Source organism: Panicum hallii, chromosome 9, assembly GCF_002211085.1.
Source record: "Panicum hallii strain FIL2 chromosome 9, PHallii_v3.1, whole genome shotgun sequence".
Taxonomy (NCBI): domain Eukaryota; kingdom Viridiplantae; phylum Streptophyta; class Magnoliopsida; order Poales; family Poaceae; genus Panicum; species Panicum hallii.
Window position 1 is genome coordinate 15,054,809 of NC_038050.1, and position 21,306 is coordinate 15,076,114.

Below are 21,306 nucleotides of genomic sequence, written 5' to 3' on the forward strand. Positions count from 1 at the left end.
ACCGCTTGAGACGCTCCGCTTGTGATGTAAACAACATCTCAGGCGGTCGATCAAAAACCGCTTGAGATAGACACACATCACAGGCGGTTTTTACCAAACAAACCGCTTGTGATAGGCCAACATCACAGGCGTTTCTTCCAAACAAACCGCTTGTGATAGGCCAACATCACAGCGGTTTGGTCTAAATGGACGCTTGTGAGAAACAAACACTGAGCTTGTGTTTCAGAGACATCACAGGCGGGTTGGAAGAAAAACCGCTTGTGGTACGAACATATCACAGGCTGTTTATAAGCCAATCCGCTTGTGATAGGAACATATCACAAGCGGTTTTGAGCTGAGCCGCTTGTGATAAATTCATATCACAGGCTGTTGTAAGCCAATCCGCTTGTGATAGGAACATATCACAAGCGGTTTTAAGCCCAACCGCTTGTGATAAATACATATCACAAGCGGTTTGCAAGCCCAGACGCTTGTGATCTAACACATCACAAGCGGTTTAATATGTCCAGATTCATATCCAAATTCAATTTGCATCATAAATCATATCCAGATTCATACAGCAAATAGATATACAGATTCATACAAATCACAGATCACATTCACAGAACGACAACAGTAGTATTATCACCAAACCATAATTTACAGCAGCTCAAGTTCAAGTCCATACATCAACATTGAAGAACAGGCCACACATGACATAAGCTAAACAAATTCAAGGTCTAAACACTGTGAGCTAGATTGTACAATTTGGGAGATCAGACAACTTTCCCTTTTCATTGAAGAGTAGTCCATTTGGGGGAAGAACTTCACGGTGCAAAAAGGAAAGCAAGTCTCTTACAACCTTAGCCACGCCGACAGTAGCCATATCTCTTCCTTGCGATTCATCCTTGATGTTGGATTTAGAAACCTGGAATGAAAGCGAAAGGTGCTTTGTAATAGTAATGTCATGGGCTGCAATAAAAAAAAATTGAAACATAGACAATGATAGGGAACTTACATCCTCACGGTTGACACGACTCCATTCACATACATAATAACCGCACAGGACAGTACCAGGAGGTTGTTTCTGACTGGTTGAACATAATGATATTGACAAATTAGGCTTGTCCTCTGGATGCTCGCCGCCAAGATCTTTGTAATAAAAACAGTATGCGCTGCATATAAGAATACCATTGTGAGATTAAGACAATACATTTGCTAAGTTGTAAGTACAAGTGTAAAATAGTCATACTTCTCTAAAATCTTCAAGAAGTCATTATATGCATCCTTTTGCATTCTCAGCGAGTCGAAGACCATGGCTGTACCACTCTTTGGAAAGATCTTGATACAAATGTAGTGTCACTACATATACATATACGAAAACACATGTTAAGATCACGATTGCCATAATTTGTAGTTCAAAACCATGTGGAGAACTTACTTAAAGTGGTGCGGAGCTATTATTAACTCCTTGCCATGTTGTACATGATTGTACATGGCTCGCCCGATGTATGCTGCCATTAGCCTCTTTTTTTTTTCTTTGATTCTTTTTGACTGCTCTCTCAAATTCATCATCATCAAGGTCTTTGTATTCTTCTCCATGTCTCCGAACAACTTCTTTGTAGCGAGCTTGGGATATCATCAATGGATCAAGAAACCCTGTCTGAAGTTGTTTCTTCTTACCATCTATGTACTGCATCCTACATGTAAGAAGCAATAATTGTTAGAATCTGTGCTGTACAAAACTAACAGACATTAAAGTTTAGAGGTACTTACAAGCAAAAGAGGGTTAAGTAGTTGGTTTCCATCCTTTTTCGATGGTACAACGACCACAGATCGTCAAAGAATAAATACCGCACAGCATCTACATTATCTTTGCTCCAAAATGCATCATCTGGCACAACATATGAGAAGCCCTCGAGTTTGTGTTTGTTGCTAGCCACCATGTACCACTCATGCATTGTAATCTCTGCAGCCGACAACTTAGAAAGTTGCACCATTGTCAAGAACGGCCTCCCATTCTCAAATTTAGGAGGAACATCCTCCTTCTTGTATATCGGGATATCGACTTTAAGACGTAATGAATCTCGAGTATGAATCATTCCATCTTCTTCCCATACCTCGAGCTTGTCTTTTAATTGGGACCGTGTGCGTACTCCACAAGATGCTGATTCTGCTTTTGACTGATCTGTCATAACTCTCTTCAACCTTTCCAAGTAGCGTGTCACAACTTCTGCCGGTTTCTTGACATTGTCAGTGGCTATTTGTTGATGAATTTTCTTTGAAGTACTTGGCCCTGCAACATTGGTGTCAACCTTTGCTTCCTTTCTAATGTCAGCATCAACATTCTGAGGAACAATTCTGTCCACATCCCCTCCTCAACTGCCTTCTTCAGAGGTGATATGACTGTTTCACTAGTTTTGTGGGAGGCCGGTGCTATACTTTCCTGCACCATGGGGATTGAACTATCTTTCTGTTGCATGGGTGTTGAAGTTGGTGTTGGTGACTTATGACGCGATAGGGGGCTTGAGATCAGCTCATCACCCAACTTAATGTCGCGTCGATGCCAAAGGACCAACTTATTCACTGCTTGCTGCAAAGTCATGATCCCCTCAACTGGATAGTCTATCTCCCAATCTTCACAACCACTATTTGTGATCTCTAGAACTTGGACCACAGCATAGAATGGCGGAACAGGACTATCATTGCAGCAAAGCAGTCCTGGTTTTACCACACCAATAGCAGCCTGTTTTGTTTTTGTCCCAGATCGATTGATTGGAATATGAAGACGGCAAGGCGTGTCCTCAACAATGAAGTCTACAGGGAACTTGGTGCCCGATCCCAAGCTTTGCACAGATCCTACACTGCTAGGGACTAGAGGTGGACTCATGGGGCCTGGATGCTGTTCACTCGGTACACATCCTGTTTCCTTCATTCTCTTCATTGCTTCACTAATAGCCTTCTGTACCCTTTCATCAATAGCCTCTTCAAGGGTCCTTTTCGCCTTCTCATGTTTCCTGTATGACGATGCATACTCTGGAAATGCCTCTCTCCAGGAAATCTTAGAAGAGATTCCCCGAGCCCGTCCAGTGTGTTCAGGAGTGCCAAGTGCTGCAGTTAGTATGTCATTCTCCCTCCGAGGCTTAAACTCGCCCTTCTTTCTCTTTTCTGCATATTCTTGAACTTTTTCTGCAACTTCACCAACCAATTCTGGATGCAACAGTTTGCCCTCATTAGTCAAACCTGCACGAGCTAAGATCCAACGAAGAGCTCGCTCATCGATATCTTTTAATAATGGGTCCAAAGTGCCATTGGCCATAGCTTCCTCAATTATCCTGTTCCACTCCATTGCTTTAGGGAGATATCCGGTTGACCCGAGGCGATGGGGTGTTTGTTCTTCTTTGCTCTCTGAGAATTAGTTTCGCTCAGCTCTTTGGCCTTCGGTTCGGTCTTCTGACGAACAAATTCCTCCCACTGAGCTTGTGTGATTTTCCCCATTTTCTTCGGCGGAGGAACCCTGTTCTTCTTAACAAAATCCCTATTCATCTCAACCTTCCACCCACGAAACCTCCTGGCCATAGCAGAGAGCATCGACTTCCTTACTGCATCCTCCGTGCCTTTCGGGACCCTGAATGACTCTGACATCTTAGCCCATAGCCTATTGCGGGTGTCCTCATCCAAATCCTTCCACTTCTTAAGTGTGATCGGCACTATATCTCTGACAATAGCCCCACAGGCATTTCGGAACTTTGTAACCACATCAAGTGGTTCTTCAGGAAACCCCTCTGCATTGAGCTTTGTTATGTACATGACTGCACCGGCCTTCAGCTGATTGGGACCTCGTGGCCCTCGTTTCCGCTTCTGTGAAACAGATGATTCAGCCACCGGAGCTTCCTCTGTGTTTCCCGTAGAGCATGCCTCCTCTTTTTTCTCTTCATTTGAGACCTATATATTCAAACAATTGATGGCCTTTAATATATGGACATATTTTAGATGCTACATAATTTAAGTTATCAGGCTGATTTCTATTTACCTCCTCTTCGTTGGGAATATAGTCAGCATCAAGCTCATCTGAAGTTTTTCTCTGTCTCGGAGGTATGGGTGTTGAAGGATTGTCATCACTAGGACTATCCTCCTCCCCGCTGCCTTCACTGGAACTGCTTGATGTCTGCCAATGGAGTCTGGTCGCGTCTTCATTAGATTTGTTACAGACACCGGTCAAGTCCATATCATCCATCCTAGTAACAAATACAAGCACTGCACATCAGTAGAAAAATTTAAGCTAATTCTATGTAACTGAAAAGGATGAATCAATGCAATTCAGAGCAAGAATACATGCTATCTCAGAACATAAGAGGCAGTTCATGCTAACAAATAGAGGTTAACATAAGAGGCAGTTCATGTATTGTTATCATCTAGGAACAACAACTGTATTCTGTAAAGGCCAGTGCACTAGAGCAGCATCTAGGAAGAACAATTGATGTACGTATATGTGAACTGTGAGGCAGAGAATCAACTACGAGAAGGCCCAGGAACAGGTACAACCGTGGCTGCACTGGGCTCGGGGACGGCGGTGCTCCACTCGCGGACGGCGGACCGCGGCCCTCCGCTCGGGGACGGCGGCACTCCGCTCGGGGACGGCGGCCCTCCGCTTGGGCACGGCGGCACTCCGCTCGGGGACGGCGCCCCTCCGCTCGGGGACGGTGGCCCTCCGCTAGGGCACGGCGGCGCTCCGCTCGGGGACGGCGCCGCTCCGCTCGGGGACGGCGCCCCTCCGCTCGAGGACGGCGGGCCTCCGCTAGGGCACGGCGGCACTCCGCTCGGGGACGGCGCCGCTCCACTCGGGGACGGCGGCGCTCCACTCGGGGACGGCGGCGCTCTGCTCGGCTCGAGGATGGCGCGGCCCTCCGGCCGGCAAGGGGATGGCGGCGGGGAAGGACACGGCTGGCGCGGTAGGCGGGCGATGAAAATTTTGTCTGGCGGCGCGCCTCCGGGAGGGAGATGAAAATTTTGTTTGGGGCGCGCCTGCGTGGGACACATAGGCATCCATCTGTTCACAAGCGCTTTTTCCTTGAAGACCGCCTGTGATGCAGAACATCACAAGCGCTTTTTCCTTCACGACCGCTTGTGACGTGGAACATCTCAAGCGCTTTTTCCTTCCCAACCGCTTGTGAAACAGCTTACGATACGCTTTTCCTTCCCAAGCGCTTTTTCCTTCCAGTCCGCTTGGGATAACTTTTTTCAATTTTTGGTCTTATGAAATTTCGTTTCAGAATAATCTGTGTGTGAACGTTGGATAAATCTTTTGGTACAATTTCTACATATCATATAGTGCATGAGTGTCGCTGCATAGAGTTTTCATGAATTTTCGAGTTCGGTAACTATTTAATTGTATTTAAATGAATTTCTACATGCTTCTTGAGAGTAATTCGAACTTGAACTAAGAGTACAAACAATATGTCTCAAAAAAATTCCTGAAAAATATATATTGTTTGATGTGTTATAGTATTGACTAATTTCCAGAAAATGATCCAAAATTTAATTGTTTGTTAACTAAAAAAGGTACCTTTGCTCTGTGTGATGGCAACAAATAAATCTTATAATATGGATCTTTTGTCCAAAAAATCTATAACTTGACATGGCATCATACTTTAGGTTACTGAACTCCTAGAAAAAAAATCACTTGATTTGGACAACTTTGGAAACACACTTGTTCATAGGATCATTGATTTAGTTCACTTTATATTAACCTTGTGACTCTTACTTGTGATCCTATGAACAAGTGTGTTTCTAAAGTTGTCGAAATCAAGTGATTTTTTTCTAGGAGTTCAGTAACCTAAAGTATGATGCCATGTCAAGTTATAGATTTTTTGGACAAAAAATCCATATTATTAGATTTATTTGTTGCCATCACACAGAGCAAAGGTACCATTTTTAGTTAACAAACAATTAAATTTGGATCATTTTCTGGAAATTAGTCAATACTATAACACATCAAACAATATATATTTTTCAGGAATTTTTTTGAGACATATTGTTTGTACTCTTAGTTCAAGTTCGAATTACTCTCAAGAAGCATGTAGAAATTCATTTAAATACAATTAAATAGTTACCGAACTCGAAAATTCATGAAAACTCTATGCAGCGACACTCATGCACTATATGATATGTAGAAATTGTACCAAAAGATTTATCCAACGTTCACACACAGATTATTCTGAAACGAAATTTCATAAGACCAAAAATTGAAAAAAGTTATCCCAAGCGGACTGGAAGGAAAAAGCGCTTGGGAAGGAAAAGCGCATCGCAAGCTGTTTCACAAGCGGTCGGGAAGGAAAAAGCGCTTGAGATGTTCCACGTCACAAGCGGTCGTGAAGGAAAAAGCGCTTGTGATGTTCTGCATCACAGGCGGTCTTCAAGGAAAAAGCGCTTGTGAAGTTCTGCATCACAAGCGGTTTCCGTGTATCTCAAGCGGATTTTGGTTTATATCCGCTTGTGGTGTGTGTACATTATGAACTGGTTGGAATCGAGTTGCAGAGGAACCCTTTCGAGTTTCTACCGTTGCCTAACAGCGCCGCCAAGGCTGCCGTTGGCGAGCTGCCGCCGTCCCTGCCCCGAACGCCGCGACGTGGGACGAGCTGCCGCCGCCGTTCCACGAGCGCCGCGGCCCCGAGCGCCGCGCCGTCCACGAGCGCCGCTGTCCCCGAGCGTCGCGCCGTCCACGGGCTGGCGCCGTGGGACCCGAGCGCCGATTCGCGTCCACGAGCTGCCGCCGCCGGCCCAGAGCGCCACGCCGAACGTCCACGAGCTGCCGCCGTCCCAGAGCGTCGCGCCGTCCAGGAGCTGCCGCCGTCCCCGAGCGTCGCGCCGTCTACGGGCTGGCGCCGCGGGCCCCGAGCGCCGATTCGCGTCCACGAGCTGCCGCCGCCGGCCCAGAGTGCCACGCCGTACGTCCACAAGCTGCCGCCGTCCCAGAGCGTCGCGCCGTCCAGGAGCTGCCGCCGTCCCCGAGCGTCGTGCCGTGTACGAGCTGCTGTCCCCGAGCAGAGCGCCGCGCGTCCACGAGCTGATGAACCGACCCCAAGCCGCAAGGTATCCTCATCAAATTTGTCTGTTGCTTTAGTTTATGCACATTCGTTCATGATTTAGTGATCGAATTCAATTAATTAGGGGTTTTTGTAGTTCATGGCATAGAATTTTGAAGATTCAGACTTCTGTCATGTACCTATCGATATGATCTTGTTTCACTGTCATGTACCTATCGTCATATGGTCTTGAATTCAATTTACGTTAATCAATATAGGGACAGGCAATGGACCGAGGTTGGATGTACAATGTGCCAAGACCACATCCGTCGTACATTCGAAATGTCAGAAGCTTTATTGAAGCGGCCAACAAGCACGCGAATATGCGAAAAAGTAAGGAGATATTGTGCCCATGCATTGATTGTGATAATAAGGTAGCTTGGAGAGATACAGGAGCAATCCAATCACATCTGCTCAAAAGAGGGTTCAAAAACAATTACACGATATGGACAGAACATGGTGAGCTGGATCCGTGTGAAGTGCTTGGTAATGACGAAAGTGCTGTGGGAATGTTAGCTAAAAAGGATGGTAAAGTGGATTCTGTGGATGCCAATCAAGATTTTGTAGAATTTGATTGCGAAGACATGTTGCGCCATATGGATCCAGAAATGTTGAGTTCTATGGGATCACAGAAGAAAGATCTACCTAAATTGGAGGGTCTGGAAAGTGCCTCAAAAGAACCTTTATATGATGAATCAAAGGGCTGTGACAAAGAGTTTACTACACTGCGTACAGTTCTTGAACTTCTTAAGTTGAAGGCTAGCGCCGGATGGTCTGATACTAGCTTCACAGATCTTTTAAAATTTCTGTCCCAACTCCTACCAAAACCCAACAAATTACCAACCAGCACTTATAAAGCGAAGAAGCTTATATCTCCCGTAGCTCTGGGTGTGCAAAAAATTCATGCATGTCCGAACCATTGTATTCTGTATCGTGGCGAGTTTGAGAACGCAACAAGATGCCCAGTTTGCAATGTTAGTCGATACAAGAAGAGCTACAATCAAGAGTGTGTGAACAAAATCGCAAAGATAAATAGAAACAAGAAAGCCGCTATCGGACCTGAAATTGATGATGACACTTTTGATGACATGGATGGCAAAAGGAGGTCAAAGATCCCAGCTTTGGTGATGTGGTATCTTCCAGTAATTGATCGCTTGAAGCGTTTGTTCTCGAACCCTAGGGAGGCTGAGCTTATGCGCTGGCATGCTGAAAGTCGCAAGCAGAATAACAAACAGATTCGACACCCTGCTGATGCATCATCATAGTGGAAAACTTTTGATCATTTGTATCCTGAGTTTGCCAAAGAAATCAGAAATGTAAGATTTGCTTTGGGTACAGACGGAATGAATCCATTTGGTGAAAAAAGAAGTATACATAGCACCTGGCCCGTGACTCTGACGATGTACAACCTTCCGTCATGGTTGTGTCACAAAAGGAAGTACATTATGTTGACTATTCTTATTCAAGGTCCGAAAGCAGCTGGTGTTGATATTGATGTGTTCCTGGAACCTCTTATGGAAGATATGGCGAAGCTCTGGAATGAAGGAGTTCGAATATGGGATGAGTATCGCCAGGAGTATTTCAACCTAAGAGCAATTATATTTGTTACCATCCATGATTCTCCCGGGGGCGCCACACTTTCAGGGCAAAAGACCAAAGGAAAGAATGGTTGTGTAGTGTGCGTGGAGGGAACTGCTTCCTTATACCTTAAATCATCCAAGAAGTTGGTGTTCATGGGACACAGACGGTTCTTGATGAAGCAGCATAAGTACCGAAAGATGAAAGAGGAATTTAACAATGAACTGGAAAGTGAAGGTGCACCAAAGCCTTATAGCGGGAAACTCATTTTTGAAATTGTAAAAAACATTCAGGTTGTATTCGGAAAGGGGAAAAAAAACAAAGGAGAAAAGAGAAAGAGAACTGACCATTCAACTGACACAACTTTCAAGAAGCAATCGATTTTTTTCAAGTACCTCCCATACTGGAAGGATATGGAAATTTGCCACAGCATTGATTTGATGCATGTAACAAAGAATGTTTTTGATAGCATCATTGGAACCTTACTAGGCATGCCGAGTAAGACAAAGGATGGACTTAAGTCACGCCAGGACCTAGTAGATCTTCAAATCAGATCGGAACTTCATCCAGTGGATAGTGGCAAAGGGAAGCCTTACCTTCCCCCAGCTAGCTACAACTTGACAGTTGAGGAGAAAACAAAAATTTGCAAATGTTTGCGTGGGATCAAAGTGCCCACAGGTTTCTCATCCAATATCAGCAAACTAGTTAGGATGAAGGACTTGTCTCTATTTGGTTACAACTCTCATGACTGCCATATGATGATGACGGTGTTCCTCCCAATTGCGGTAAGAGCCCTCGAAACAGAGCATGTCAAAGTTGTCATCACACGTTTGTGTTACTTTTTCAATGCAGTGTCACAAAAAGTAATAGCTTTAGAAGACTTGGACTATCTGAAGGCATACATCATCGAGACTATGTGCAAGCTTGAAATGTGTTTTCCTCCATCATTTTTTGATATGCAAGTACACCTTATCATACATCTCGTGGATCAGATAAAAATATTAGGGCCACTTTATTTACATCATATGTTTCAGTTGGAGCGGTACTTGGCAGTGTTAAAAGGTTATGTGCGAAATCGCGCTCACCCAGAGGGTTCAATCATGGAGGGATACACTACAGAAGAAGTGATTGAGAGCTGTATAGATTACATCAGAGATGGAACAATGATAGGTGTGCCTGTACCTAAACATGAGGGCAAACTATGTGGGAGAGGGAGAATGGGCAGGAAAACTTTCCGCGTCGAGGATTACAAGATAGTACATTGTGCTCATGGTAGTGTACTACAACATCTCGCGATAGCCGAGCCTTACATTGAGGAACACCTAGATGAGCTTCGTAAAGAAAATCAGAACCGCACAGAGGACTGGATCATGAGGGAGCACAAACATCATTTTAGCGAATGGTTAATGGACAAAAACATCCCATCCGGAGACTCTTTGGAAGAGAAAACAATGAGGAATTTGGCTTCTGGACCATCGTGTTTAGTGACATCATGGCAAGCATATGACATCAATGGGTACACATTCCACACTAAATCAAAAGACATGAAAAGTGTTGTGCAAAATAGCGGTGTTCGTATTGATGCTTTTGACCTACAGGGACAGAAAACCACATATTTTGGATTCATAGAGGAAATATGGGAACTTGATTATGGTCCGAGCTTGAAAATACCCTTATTTAGGTGCCAATGGGTACAACATCCCGGGGGGGTGACAGTGGACAACTACGGACTCACACTGGTAGACTTAAAGAAAGTAGGATATAAAGATGACCCGTGGGTTCTCGCCGAATGTGTTGCACAAGTGTTCTATGTACTCGATCCATCAAATGAGAAGTGCCATGTAGTTATTTCTGGAAAGCAAAAAATTGTTGGAGTTGAGAATGTGGGAGACGGAGATGAGGAATACAATAAGTATGAAGAGATGTCCGTCTTTAATGGTCCTGAGAGAATCAAGCGTGTGGAAAAGAAAATTGATAAGAACTTGAAGCCATACATGCGGAAAAATGGTAGTTCATGAAAAATTGTATGAATCAAATTGTATTTGTCATGTGTCCGATCGACTATGTATTGTGGTTACCAATGAATTTAAAATCTCTCAAGTTCTCTATGTGTGCTATTTAAATTCATTCACATATATATATATATATGGTGGTTTTCTACTAACAATATAAATGCTCATGTTGATGCTAAAGGTCACGGTTAACTGATTTGTTTTGCCTATATGTGCAGCAATGCCCAGGAGAGGTCTCAGCTAGAAACTTCATTTGTTGGAGCTCATTATAGTGTTACATATTAATTTGTTACTTGTAGATTATAGAAATTTTCCTTCTGTGATTCTGTATTTATCTATATTGGACTTGAAAGAATATCGATTCTGTGATTCTGTATTGATCTATATTGGACTTGAGTATATTTCATTCTGTGATTCTGGACGAAGGGCCTCTGTCTATGCAATTTTACTCGGTTTGGTATTCACATACAAGCGGTCCTATTTAGCTTGACCGCTTGTGATACGTATCCAGCATCACAAGCGTTCCCTGTTACAGACCGCTTGAGATATGAATACATCACAAGCGGTTAAGATTCTAAAACCGCTTGTGACACATGTCCCGCATTACAAGCGTTTTGTATTGCTGACCGTTTGTGATTTCAAAATTATATCACAGCCGGTCAGGTTAAAAACCGCCTGTGATGGTAATAAAGTCACAAGCGGGTTGTCTTATAAACCGCTTGTGATGTTGACGCGGATATCACATGCGCTTTTTAATTTCGGACCGCTTGTGATACTTAAACATCACAAGCGGTTTGAATGGCCTGGCACATCTCAAGCGGTTCTCTAACCTAGCCGCTTGTGATGGAAAAAGGCTACCGCTTGTGTAGAGCCATATTGTACTAGTGAGCATTCCGGTGCTGACGCCGCCGGCGCGTCCCTTAGTGCTCGCCGTCAATGGCCGCGCCCCGACGCCGCTCAGCCACCCGATCAATGACCGCGTCCAGGGCTATACCGAACGCGTCCTTGAAATCAACACGTGTCGACCTTGGGTCCGCGTACACCACCCTGGGGATGAGCCTGATCACCTCCTCCCGCATCGCCCTCACCGCCTCCGGCGCGATCCTGCTCAGCGTCTCCTCGATGCTCGCGTTCCGGCCGGTCACGTCGGTGTGCTGGATGAGCACCGAGTAGCTGTTGGGGTCGCCCGGGAGGTGCAGCATGTACTGCGTGTACGCCGACCCGGGGTGGAAGAACACCGGGATGCACCCGGCCAGGATGGCGTCGAACGTGGACCGCCGCGTCAGGGTGTCCCCGCGCGGCTGCAGGCAGAAGTCGGAGCTCTCGAAGACGCGCGTGGCGCCGCCCGGCCAGTAGCAGCTGGCGCCGCTGCCGCAGTCGAAGAGGTTGCAGCGGCTCGACGCGCCGCACTGCCGGATGATCTCCGCGCGGATGGTTTTCTTGCTGCCCGGGCGCGGCGCGCCGGCGAACGAGAATAGCCACCTGCGCTCCGCCGCGCGCACCTTCTCCTGCCAGGCGACCACGTCGGCGGCCGTCTCCGGGTGGAAGTACGTCGGGTAAGGTATCGCGAGGCTGCTCCAGCTCTGAACGACCTCGCCTCTGAAATTGTCCCGGTCCCACGGGCTGGTCTCCAGGATGAGTGCCGTCATGTTCCGGATGGCCGGGAGGGTAAGCAGCTTGGTGCCCCACTCCTCGTCCACGTCGGCCTTCCGCTCGAGCTCCCACGAGGTCCGTCCAGCCACCATGAAGTGGTCGCGGCCGCCCATGGCGCGCCACTCCGGGCGCCGCACCAGCCATTCGGCGAGGTCGAGGGCGAGGGCGTCCCGCGTGGAGGTGGTGTTGAAGAAGTACCTGCCGGCGTCCATGGCGGCGTAGAACGGTACGTACACCGCGGCGGCGAGGGAGGGGTCTCCGGTGAGGCACTCGTAGCGCTCCATCCGGCAGCGGGAGATGATCTCGAGCGTGAACTGGTCGGTGGCGTACCAGCCGCTGTCCTGGAAGACGCCCCCCTCGTCGCCCAGCGCCGGGCCCATGCCGCAGTTGGCCAAGTACGGGCACATGTCCATCCACGGCGAGAGCGCGCGGCAGCCGCGGACGAGGTCGTCGTTGAAGCGCGGTGGCAGGTCGTACATGTAGATGTACCGTCCCGCGCAACGGTCGGCTGGGGCCGTGATGCTCCGGTTCACCTGCGCGACCGACGCCGGTGTCTGCTCGGATGGAGGGCGCCGGCCGATGGGGATGCTGATGACGGGCAGCTTGGGCAGGGAGAACGCAGTTGGCTTGAACGACAACACGGGCACCACGCCGCCGTCGCTGCCATGCATGCAGGAGTAGAGCACCAGGGCCCAGAAGGCGGTGGATAGAATGACGAGGTGGCATATCCGGGATGACCGGATTACGGCACCGCTGCCGGCATCGGGCTTGACGGCGGCGGCGTCCAGGGAATTGTTCCGGAGGTTCGCGGCGACGGCGGTGGGCTTCATTTGCAGGTGCTGTTTGTTTGCAGTTACGCACACTCTGAACGTCTTCCCCTGCTATTACTAGATTTAGAATGCAGGAAATGACGAGCTGGATCACCACTAACATGTCATTAAAGCAAACAAGGTGTAAATGTTACGGCATTGACCTCACTGGATCGCGCGCTCTTCTTTGTTTAATAAATTACACCAGCGGTCCTCAAATTTGTCAGGTTGTATCGTCCCAGTGCTCAAACTTGTAAAATGTATATTGCTCCCTAAACTTAGTTTTGGATGTCATTCCGGTTCTCAAACTTGCAAATTGCATATTTGACATTATAAACTTATCATCGAGTATCATCCCGGTCCCCAAACTTATATATTACACATTTAAATCCCTAAACTTACGATATGTACCCCTTCTTTCTTCCCATAGGCATGGCTCTAGCCGTTGTTCGCAACACAATCTTCAAGCACAATCTTCAAGCTCCTTCCCTATAATACCTCCCATTGTAAGCGTTGGTGAGAGTTTGGTTCCAACTCATCAACAAGTTTTGCTAATTGCTTTGACGTTGCCAGTAAACAACAGTGGCGATGGACATCTCACAATAGGTTGACGTGGCCAACATGGTAATAGTTTGACATTTAATTTGTATGAACGAATAATTATGAATATTTTTTTTTATGGAAATCTAATAAACTCAACTTGTATTGTTAACTTTTAGATATTGATAGTTAAATTAAATCATGGACCTAGATGATATGCTTTCGAACTCAAATTTAGGGGGTCAAATATATAACTTTTTATTTAGGGACCTCGATAACACCCGAAACTAAGTTTAGGGAGTCAAATATGCAAATTGCGAGTTCGGGACCTGAATGACACCGAAGCTAAATGTAGATAGCCAAATCTGCATTTTACAAGTTCAGGAACCAGAATGACATGGCATGATAAGTTTGAGGATGTTGATGTACTTTTTACTCCTTTAACAATGAAGACACAAAGTCGGCAACGGATTGTACGACCCTAATCCATCCTAGAAATTGCAGGCCCACTGAGAATAGTAACACAAATAAGGATTTGCATATTTCCCCATTTTCTCCTAAACTATTTTATCGCCCTTAGACACATGTATGATTATGGATGATGAAGTGCGATCGTTGTTCTTAGAGAAATTATCTTTTTTTGTACTTTAACTTGGCTAAAAAAATTAGGAGCATGTTTTGGCACTAAAAAAGAAATACATGCCCGGCAACTTCTTGCCGGTTGCTTTTAAATAAAAAGGCACTAAAAATTGGGCCGGTATAGATCTCTTTAAACATTTGACGATCTAACGTAGTGCAGGTTTCCATGATGGACATCAGGCATTAAGAGTAAGGCCTGTACCAAATTCCTCTCCGTGTAAACACACCAGATTATTGACCAAAACCATGGCACTTGCCAAGTTGGTTACCATACCATTCGGTGCCTAATAAATGAGTAAAATGCACAGCCGGTCCTTAAATTTGGACAGGGTATCATTCTAGTCCTCAAACTTTTAAAATGCACATTTATTTACGTAAACTTGTGCTGATCGTATCACGTGAGGTTTAAATCACAGTTGTTTAAAGTAAACGAAAGTTATATAATTTATTCAAATAAAAAAATATATACAAAATCTATACACACAAAATAATTCATATCAATTTACCTGTATTAATATATTCAAATATAAAAGATCTATATAAAATTTGTAAAAAATAAACTCATATGACCAAATCTGTTAAAAAATTAGAAAATAAAAAGGATAAATTTTCGAGGAAATATTGGAAAAAATATTTGGCATAAAGTTTTGAAGCAAAATTTGAAGAAAATTTAGAAAATATAAGAGTTGAGCAGAAAATTTTAAAAACAAAACTCGGAGCCACATGTAAGCTCCATATAAGTTGAAACACTTCCATGTATAACTTAAAAATGATGATTTGGACTTCACATGATATGATTAGCAAGTTTGAGAATTTGAATGTGCATTTTTAAAGTTTAGGGATCGGCATGACACTCCGAACCAAGTTCGAAGACCGACGGTGTATTTTACTCCCTAAGAAATCAAGGCAAGTTGATAACCATACTCTGTCATGTATAGAGGGTCTCGGGCCTCAGCCAATTATCCGGCATGTAGAAGTTCAAAACCAAGAAGAGGCGCTCTCTAGACTGGAGAGTGAAGATCTGATGTAAACATCCATCCAGCATGCAGAAATTGAGAAGATGTGAAAAAAGATACCTATTGATTTGAGAGAAAGTCTGGTCAAAGCACGTGTCATATACATGAAGATGATTGACAATTTGACAGACCATCCATTGTTAAGGAAAAGGCAGGTTAGGGTACGGTTTAGCTCATTATTACACACGCAAGATAACATCTCACGACAACTTTCCTTGATAAACTTTTTCTAGAGAACATATCGGGATCACTTTTTACACAAATTCTCGAGGAAACTATTCCAAGATAGCTTTTCACATATATCCCTTCAAACAAGTTCACTGGAAAAAACTTATTAAAAAGTCCTCAAACTTTTTGGAAACACAACTTATACTATCACGTTTTCTAGATATTTGTTTCAATGAACTTATTCTAAAATATATTGTTATATTATTAGAAAACAGTAGTGAAGAAATAGGACGATGTACATGAGAAAGAAGAAGGGAAAAATGAAAAAAAAAGTAATGAAAATGTTAGACAGTGTAGGGGGCACAAAGCAGCTAACTAGTGTCATACCCACACTGATGGTGGATGCCGCCCGATCATCCCCAATAAGCTTTGTGGAAGAAATTGCAAGCACTGGCTGAGCGTCAAGTGCAATCCGTGGCTTGTTGACAGGTAATTCAGCCCACAAGCAAGAAAATTCATGAGGCACAAACGGTGAAAACAACAGAAAAAACGTCAAGCCTATTCCAGCGAGTCTTGGCTAGCGGATGACGCGACGTCGACGTCGATGCCTGGAGCTAAGGTCCTCCGCTTCCTTCGCGGTTGACTCGTCGAGTCATCGTCAGCGGGTGAGTCCTCAGCATGGTATACTGTAGCAATCGCTCCCCCGCCCCCACCCTAAAGCAATCCCCCCCTCCCCCGATTGATTGCTACCTCCGCCACCGCTTGCAGAGGGCTCACACATTAGAAGGTGCTCGTTAAGAGAACCTCAAACGATCAATCTCTGGTGGCCATACACTTTCTTTTTTTGAAAAGACTAATTTTTCAAACTTTCTTGGACAAACTGCACATGATACCTTTTCAGCATAATTTTTATGAGAAGCCTATTAAATTAACTTTGCACACAACTTATACACATAACTTTCCACACAACTTCTCAATGAAATGTTTTCCATGAAGTTAATGTCATGAGAAACCGTACACAACTTTATGCTTAAAACATTTCCAAAAGTTTGTCAGCGCACCTTCTAAATAACCCTTCGGCACAAGTAATATTGTTAGGATAACTCCTTACAGAAATTTTTCTATTTTATATACTTTTCTAAACATCTGATACTTACAAGTTTTTCGTTGTTCAACATCTCCGGTCGAACTTGTCAAAAATAAATTCTTAAAACAACTAGGTCAACAAAGTTTTGTAGAAAACTAACTTATTTACAAAAGCTCGTTCATATAAGATTGAAACATATGATCTAAAAAGTATTCACAAAAGTTATAAAAAAGTTGATTAGAAATAAGATGGACAGATAGAAAAGCGGAAAGTGAACAAAAATTGTGTGCCTGGTTTAGGACCCAAAGCTTTTAATCAAAGGTAGGGCCATGCACACTTGTGGCCCAAACAAAGAAATCTTTATGGAAGGAGCACCGTACCCTATGGTCTGTTCGAGCCAATGCGAGCGGTGAGCACAAAAGTATAATCTGATTTTTCATATACCCTTGTGACCGTATGGTCAATCATGACCATCTATATTCAAATCAACGTTGGATGGATCGTAGGTACGTGAGAAAAACCAACGATTGCATCACAGGTATCTAAGCTAGATGAACAATCAAGGTAGACTCCAATCGGAATCCTAGAGCCACAGGAGCACGTGGGGCGAGGCCATAAGAGTAACTCCACAAGATCCTCTAAACAGGTCCATATAACCCAAGTTTAGATGATTATAAAAAAGATACACTCCAGCAAACCTTCCACTAGATTCTCTATTTTAGGGAGGTCTACAAATTTTCTCCTCCACTCTTTATTTTTTAGAAGTCTCTAGAAGGTCTTTATTATAAGTTAGAATTGAGGATTATTTATTGCTGGAGTTGAAGCAAATTTGAAAGTCCCTAGAAATAGAAGCAGCCCTATTTAGCATTTGGAGAATCTGATTTAGAGGCTATTGCTGGAGTTGCTCTAGCCCCAACCGAAATCCTAGAGTTGCATGCTAAATCGTGCATAGCTTCCTTATAGCACCATCCGGAAACACATTCAACTTCGGCATATATATGAACCAAATGGTTTTGGAGTGCATAGATAGAGTCCAATGCGGATCGGAGCTACCACGTTCATTCTGATACTCACCTAGTGCAAAAATTGCTCCTTAAGACATGCATAAATGAAACATTTGCAAGACAACGAGAAGATTACACTTCGACAAGGGAGCTGCTGAGTGCACTCATGCCGCTCGCCAGCCTTGTGGCCGCGCGGAGCAGATGCAACTCTGCAAGGCAGACGATGAGACACCAAGCCGGCCGGCCATCAGCGTCGTCGTCCCTCGACGTCACCCCGCCGCCGCTTGGCCACCCGGTCAATGACCGCCTCCACCGAGACATCGAACGCGTCCTTGAAGTCGACGCGCCTCGACCTCGGGTCCGCGTACACCACCCTCGGGATGAGCCGGATCACCTCCTCCCGCATCGCCCTCACCGTCTCCGGCGGGATCTTGGCGAGCGTCTCCTCGATGCTCACGTTTCGCTCGCTCACGTCGGTGTGCATGATGAGCACCGACCATCTCTCCGGTTCCTTGGGGAGGTGCAGCGTGTACTGCGTGTACGCCGACCCGGGGTGGAAGAACACCGGGATGCAGCCGGCGAGGATGGCGTCGAACGTGGACCGCCGCGTCAGCGAGTCCCCGCGAGGCTGCAGGCAAAAGTCGGAGCTCTCGAACACGCGCATCACGGCGCCCGGCGACTTGCAGCTGTGGGGCCCGCTCTTGGCGCCGCAGCGGAAGAGCCTGCAGCGGCTCGACGCGCCGCACTGCTGGAAGATCTCCGGGCGGACGGTCTCGCGCTGCCAGGGGTGGGGCGCGCCGGCGAACGCGAAGAGCCACGACCGCTCCGCCCCGCGCATCTTCTCCTGCCAGGCGGCGACGTCGGCGGCCGTCTCCGGGTGGAAGTAGGTCGGGTAGGGCACCGCGAGGTTGGCCCGGCGCCACGGGCTGGTCTCCAGGATGAGCACCGTCATGTTCTGGACGGCCGGGTTGTTGAGCAGCTTGGTGCCCCACTGCTCGTCGACGTCCTCGTACCGCCGGAAGTCCCACGCCGTCCGCCCGGCCACCATGAAGTGGTCGCGGCCGCCCATGGCGCGCCACTGCGGCCGCCGCGCCAGCCACTCGACGAGGTCCAGGCCGAGCATGTCCCGCAGCGAGGTGCTGTTCCACATGTGCCTCCCGCCGTCCAGGCTGGCGTAGAACGGCACGTACAGCGCGGCGGCGAGGGACGGGTCTCCGGTGAGGCACTCGTAGCCCTTCATCCGGGCGTGGAAGATGATGTCGAGCGTGAACTGGTTGGTGGCGTACCAGCCGCGGGAGGAGAAGACGCCGCCTTCGTCGCCCAGCGCCCGGCCCATGCCGCAGTTGGCCACGAGCGGGCACATGTCGTAGAACCGCCATAGCTTCTTGCAGTCAAGGACGAGGTCGTCGTTGAAGCGCGGCGGGAGGTCGTACATGTAGATGTACCGCCCCGCGCAACTGTCGGCCGGCGCCGCCTCCACCGGCGGCGGCGACCGCGCCTGCACGGCGAGCGCCGGTAGCTGCGTGGGTGGAACGCGCCCGCGGCCGGCCGCGTTGCCGGACAGCAGGGGAGGAAGGGAGAACGCCGCCTGCTTGAAGAGGACCGACACCACGCCGACGCCGTCGCCTTGGGTGCCGGAGTGGAGGAAGAACACGAAGGCCCAGAACGCCGTGGAGAGAAGGGCGAGGTGGCATATCCGGGACGGCCGGAGCACGCCACCGCCCCCGTGCCTGTCGGCGGCGTCCTCGCCATCCTTGTGGAAGTTTACTTGGAAGCCGGTGAGCTTCATGGCTTCTTCATCGGTTTGTAGTCGGCTAGCCATTGTTTTGCAGTCGGTGCACAGATCGCTAAACGCCTTCCACTTCTATGCACATGGTGCTTGCTAGCATAGTATGGGGCTGTGCGCGAGGGTCTCTGATCTTAAGGTAGTAAAACCGCTATGGTTAATCTTGTGCTCCCTGAAATCAACACATAAGCTACGCATACCGAGGCAGATCAAGTCAACAAAAGATGGGTATACAGACGAGACCAACTGGCTACTGTGGTCAACACTTCTAGTACCTACAAGTTGTGAGTTTTTTTTAACACACGCATGGCGTTAAAAACCGTAGAGATTTGTGTGCTCTTGATTTTTTTTTATTTTCTTCTCGTTCATAGAAAAGGGAAATATTGATTCTTGAAAGGGATCAAAGAAATTGTGCCGTACATGTGGCCATTCTTACAAGTTACTACCATACATTATTATTCAGTCTACGAATCAGAGATAAATTCAGCCAGCGGCTGCTGCTAGTAGGGTTTATTAGGATTCTGGTGGAGAGGGTAGTGGTGGGAGTCATGGTGTCTGAGTTGGTGATGATGGAGATCGAGCTAGCGTAAGGATCACTGTGTAAGAAAGTAAAAAAAAAATATTTTTATCAGATACGCGGAATTAAAATGGATCTCAAATGTTGTGTAGTTAATGTTGGCGGCATGAAGAAAAGAAACCGTTAGGCAGTTGATGCAGCGAGGAAGAAGGTAATGAAGGTCGTGGGGAGAGGAAACCTTTGTGCGCCATCGGATGACAATCTAACGTACCAGCATGTGGAAACTATGACCGAGTCAACTGAGCTATGGCCGGTATATATAGTAAAAACGAAAATGGCCAGCCCAGGCCGTGGCACACTTGCACTGGCGCGCATGGTTTCGCCGTAGGGTTGGTTTAACGTGGGGTTAACAAACTCTTTTAGGAGCTGGGAGTGCGTGCGATAGGATAGTACTAAACAGCTAGTGTCAACATGCTTGGTTAGTTTTGTGAAGGTGTCACTGCCACTCCATAATTACTTCTCTGACACATGGACATGGAAGAAACTAAACTAATGGGCGCCATAGTTACTGCCGGCTGGTGACCTAGCTAGGTTGACAACCCCGCAAGCTACGCCGACGTTCTTTCCATTCCATCTCCATGCCGAGAAATGAGTCTGCCTCCATTATGAGAGTCAATAATGAGATGAACAATGCTCACTTGGGCCCCATTTGAGATAAATTTCCAAGACCCTATTTGGTGGTTCCATGAACTGAGCCTAGATTTCGCGAACTCGAATCGGGAGATAACGTACCGATCAATGTAGCTGCTTGAGTGGGTGCCACGAAGCCCATCATGACCCATCAGTCACCCCAAGACGAGGAGCTGCAGCCCAGGGCTCGAAGGCCCAACCCAAAGTACACCGACCCATTATGGGTCGGCTGAGAGCCATGCGTCGCGCACCAACACCGATCGGGCGAACTGCTTTATCTAGTCTTGCTTCCGACGTTGGAACGGGGGAATTGGATGTAATAGGAACTGGCCGGCTTGCCGGAGAATTTGGCGACGAACCCTTCGTCGTTGTAATCTGACCTCGTTATACCAGTTCCATTATCATCCCACGATCCGAGTCCCTAACATCTAGTATCAGATTCAGTTTTCCCCAATCCGTCACCACATTCACCGCCGCCGCCGCCACCACAAATCCGCCACCAAATCGCATTCCACCGCCAACACTGCATCCACCCGATTAACTCAAGCGTCCTCAGTACCACACCCGTGTGCAGCTGCAGCAGATGGAGACCGACAAGCAGCTCACGGAGATTTCGAAGACTCTGCTGAAGATTCAGACATCTCTGGATCGCAACACCAAGGTGATCAACAAGAGCAACAACACAATCGATGGGATCGCGACCTGGAAGCCCAAGATCGACGCCCAAGTGGAAGATCTCAAGT

At 46.8% G+C, this 21,306-nt stretch overlaps 3 protein-coding genes across 3 annotated transcripts; 1 reads left to right on the plus strand and 2 right to left on the minus strand.

The window, feature by feature from the left end:
• The first annotated feature begins 8,464 nt into the window (after positions 1-8,464).
• LOC112872841 lies at positions 8,465-10,660 on the plus strand. The gene is made up of 2 exons (XM_025935880.1): positions 8,465-9,427; positions 9,677-10,660. Exons 1-2 carry the CDS (start codon positions 8,465-8,467, stop codon positions 10,658-10,660), a joined length of 1,947 nt encoding a protein of 648 aa, XP_025791665.1.
• A 914-nt stretch (positions 10,661-11,574) lies between these two features.
• On the minus strand, positions 11,575-13,137 carry LOC112872842 (xyloglucan galactosyltransferase KATAMARI1 homolog). The gene has a single exon (XM_025935881.1). The coding sequence runs from the start codon at positions 13,135-13,137 to the stop codon at positions 11,575-11,577; it is 1,563 nt and encodes a 520-aa protein (XP_025791666.1).
• A 4,428-nt stretch (positions 13,138-17,565) lies between these two features.
• Positions 17,566-19,569, minus strand: LOC112877118 (xyloglucan galactosyltransferase KATAMARI1 homolog). Its single transcript, XM_025941328.1, has one exon. The coding sequence runs from the start codon at positions 19,390-19,392 to the stop codon at positions 17,818-17,820; it is 1,575 nt and encodes a 524-aa protein (XP_025797113.1). The 5' UTR covers positions 19,393-19,569; the 3' UTR covers positions 17,566-17,817.
• Between the last annotated feature and the right edge of the window lie 1,737 nt (positions 19,570-21,306).

Bases quoted from the DNA above. Each gene is read 5' to 3' on its own strand.
- LOC112877118 (XM_025941328.1), bottom strand. From the start codon at position 19,392: ATGGCTAGCCGACTACAAACCGATGAAGAAGCCATGAAGCTCACCGGC.
- LOC112872841 (XM_025935880.1), top strand. From the start codon at position 8,465: ATGTACAACCTTCCGTCATGGTTGTGTCACAAAAGGAAGTACATTATG. The intron at 9,428-9,676 runs GTAAGAGCCCTC...CATATGTTTCAG, and splicing joins CGGTGTTCCTCCCAATTGCG to TTGGAGCGGTACTTGGCAGT.
- LOC112872842 (XM_025935881.1), bottom strand. From the start codon at position 13,137: ATGAAGCCCACCGCCGTCGCCGCGAACCTCCGGAACAATTCCCTGGAC.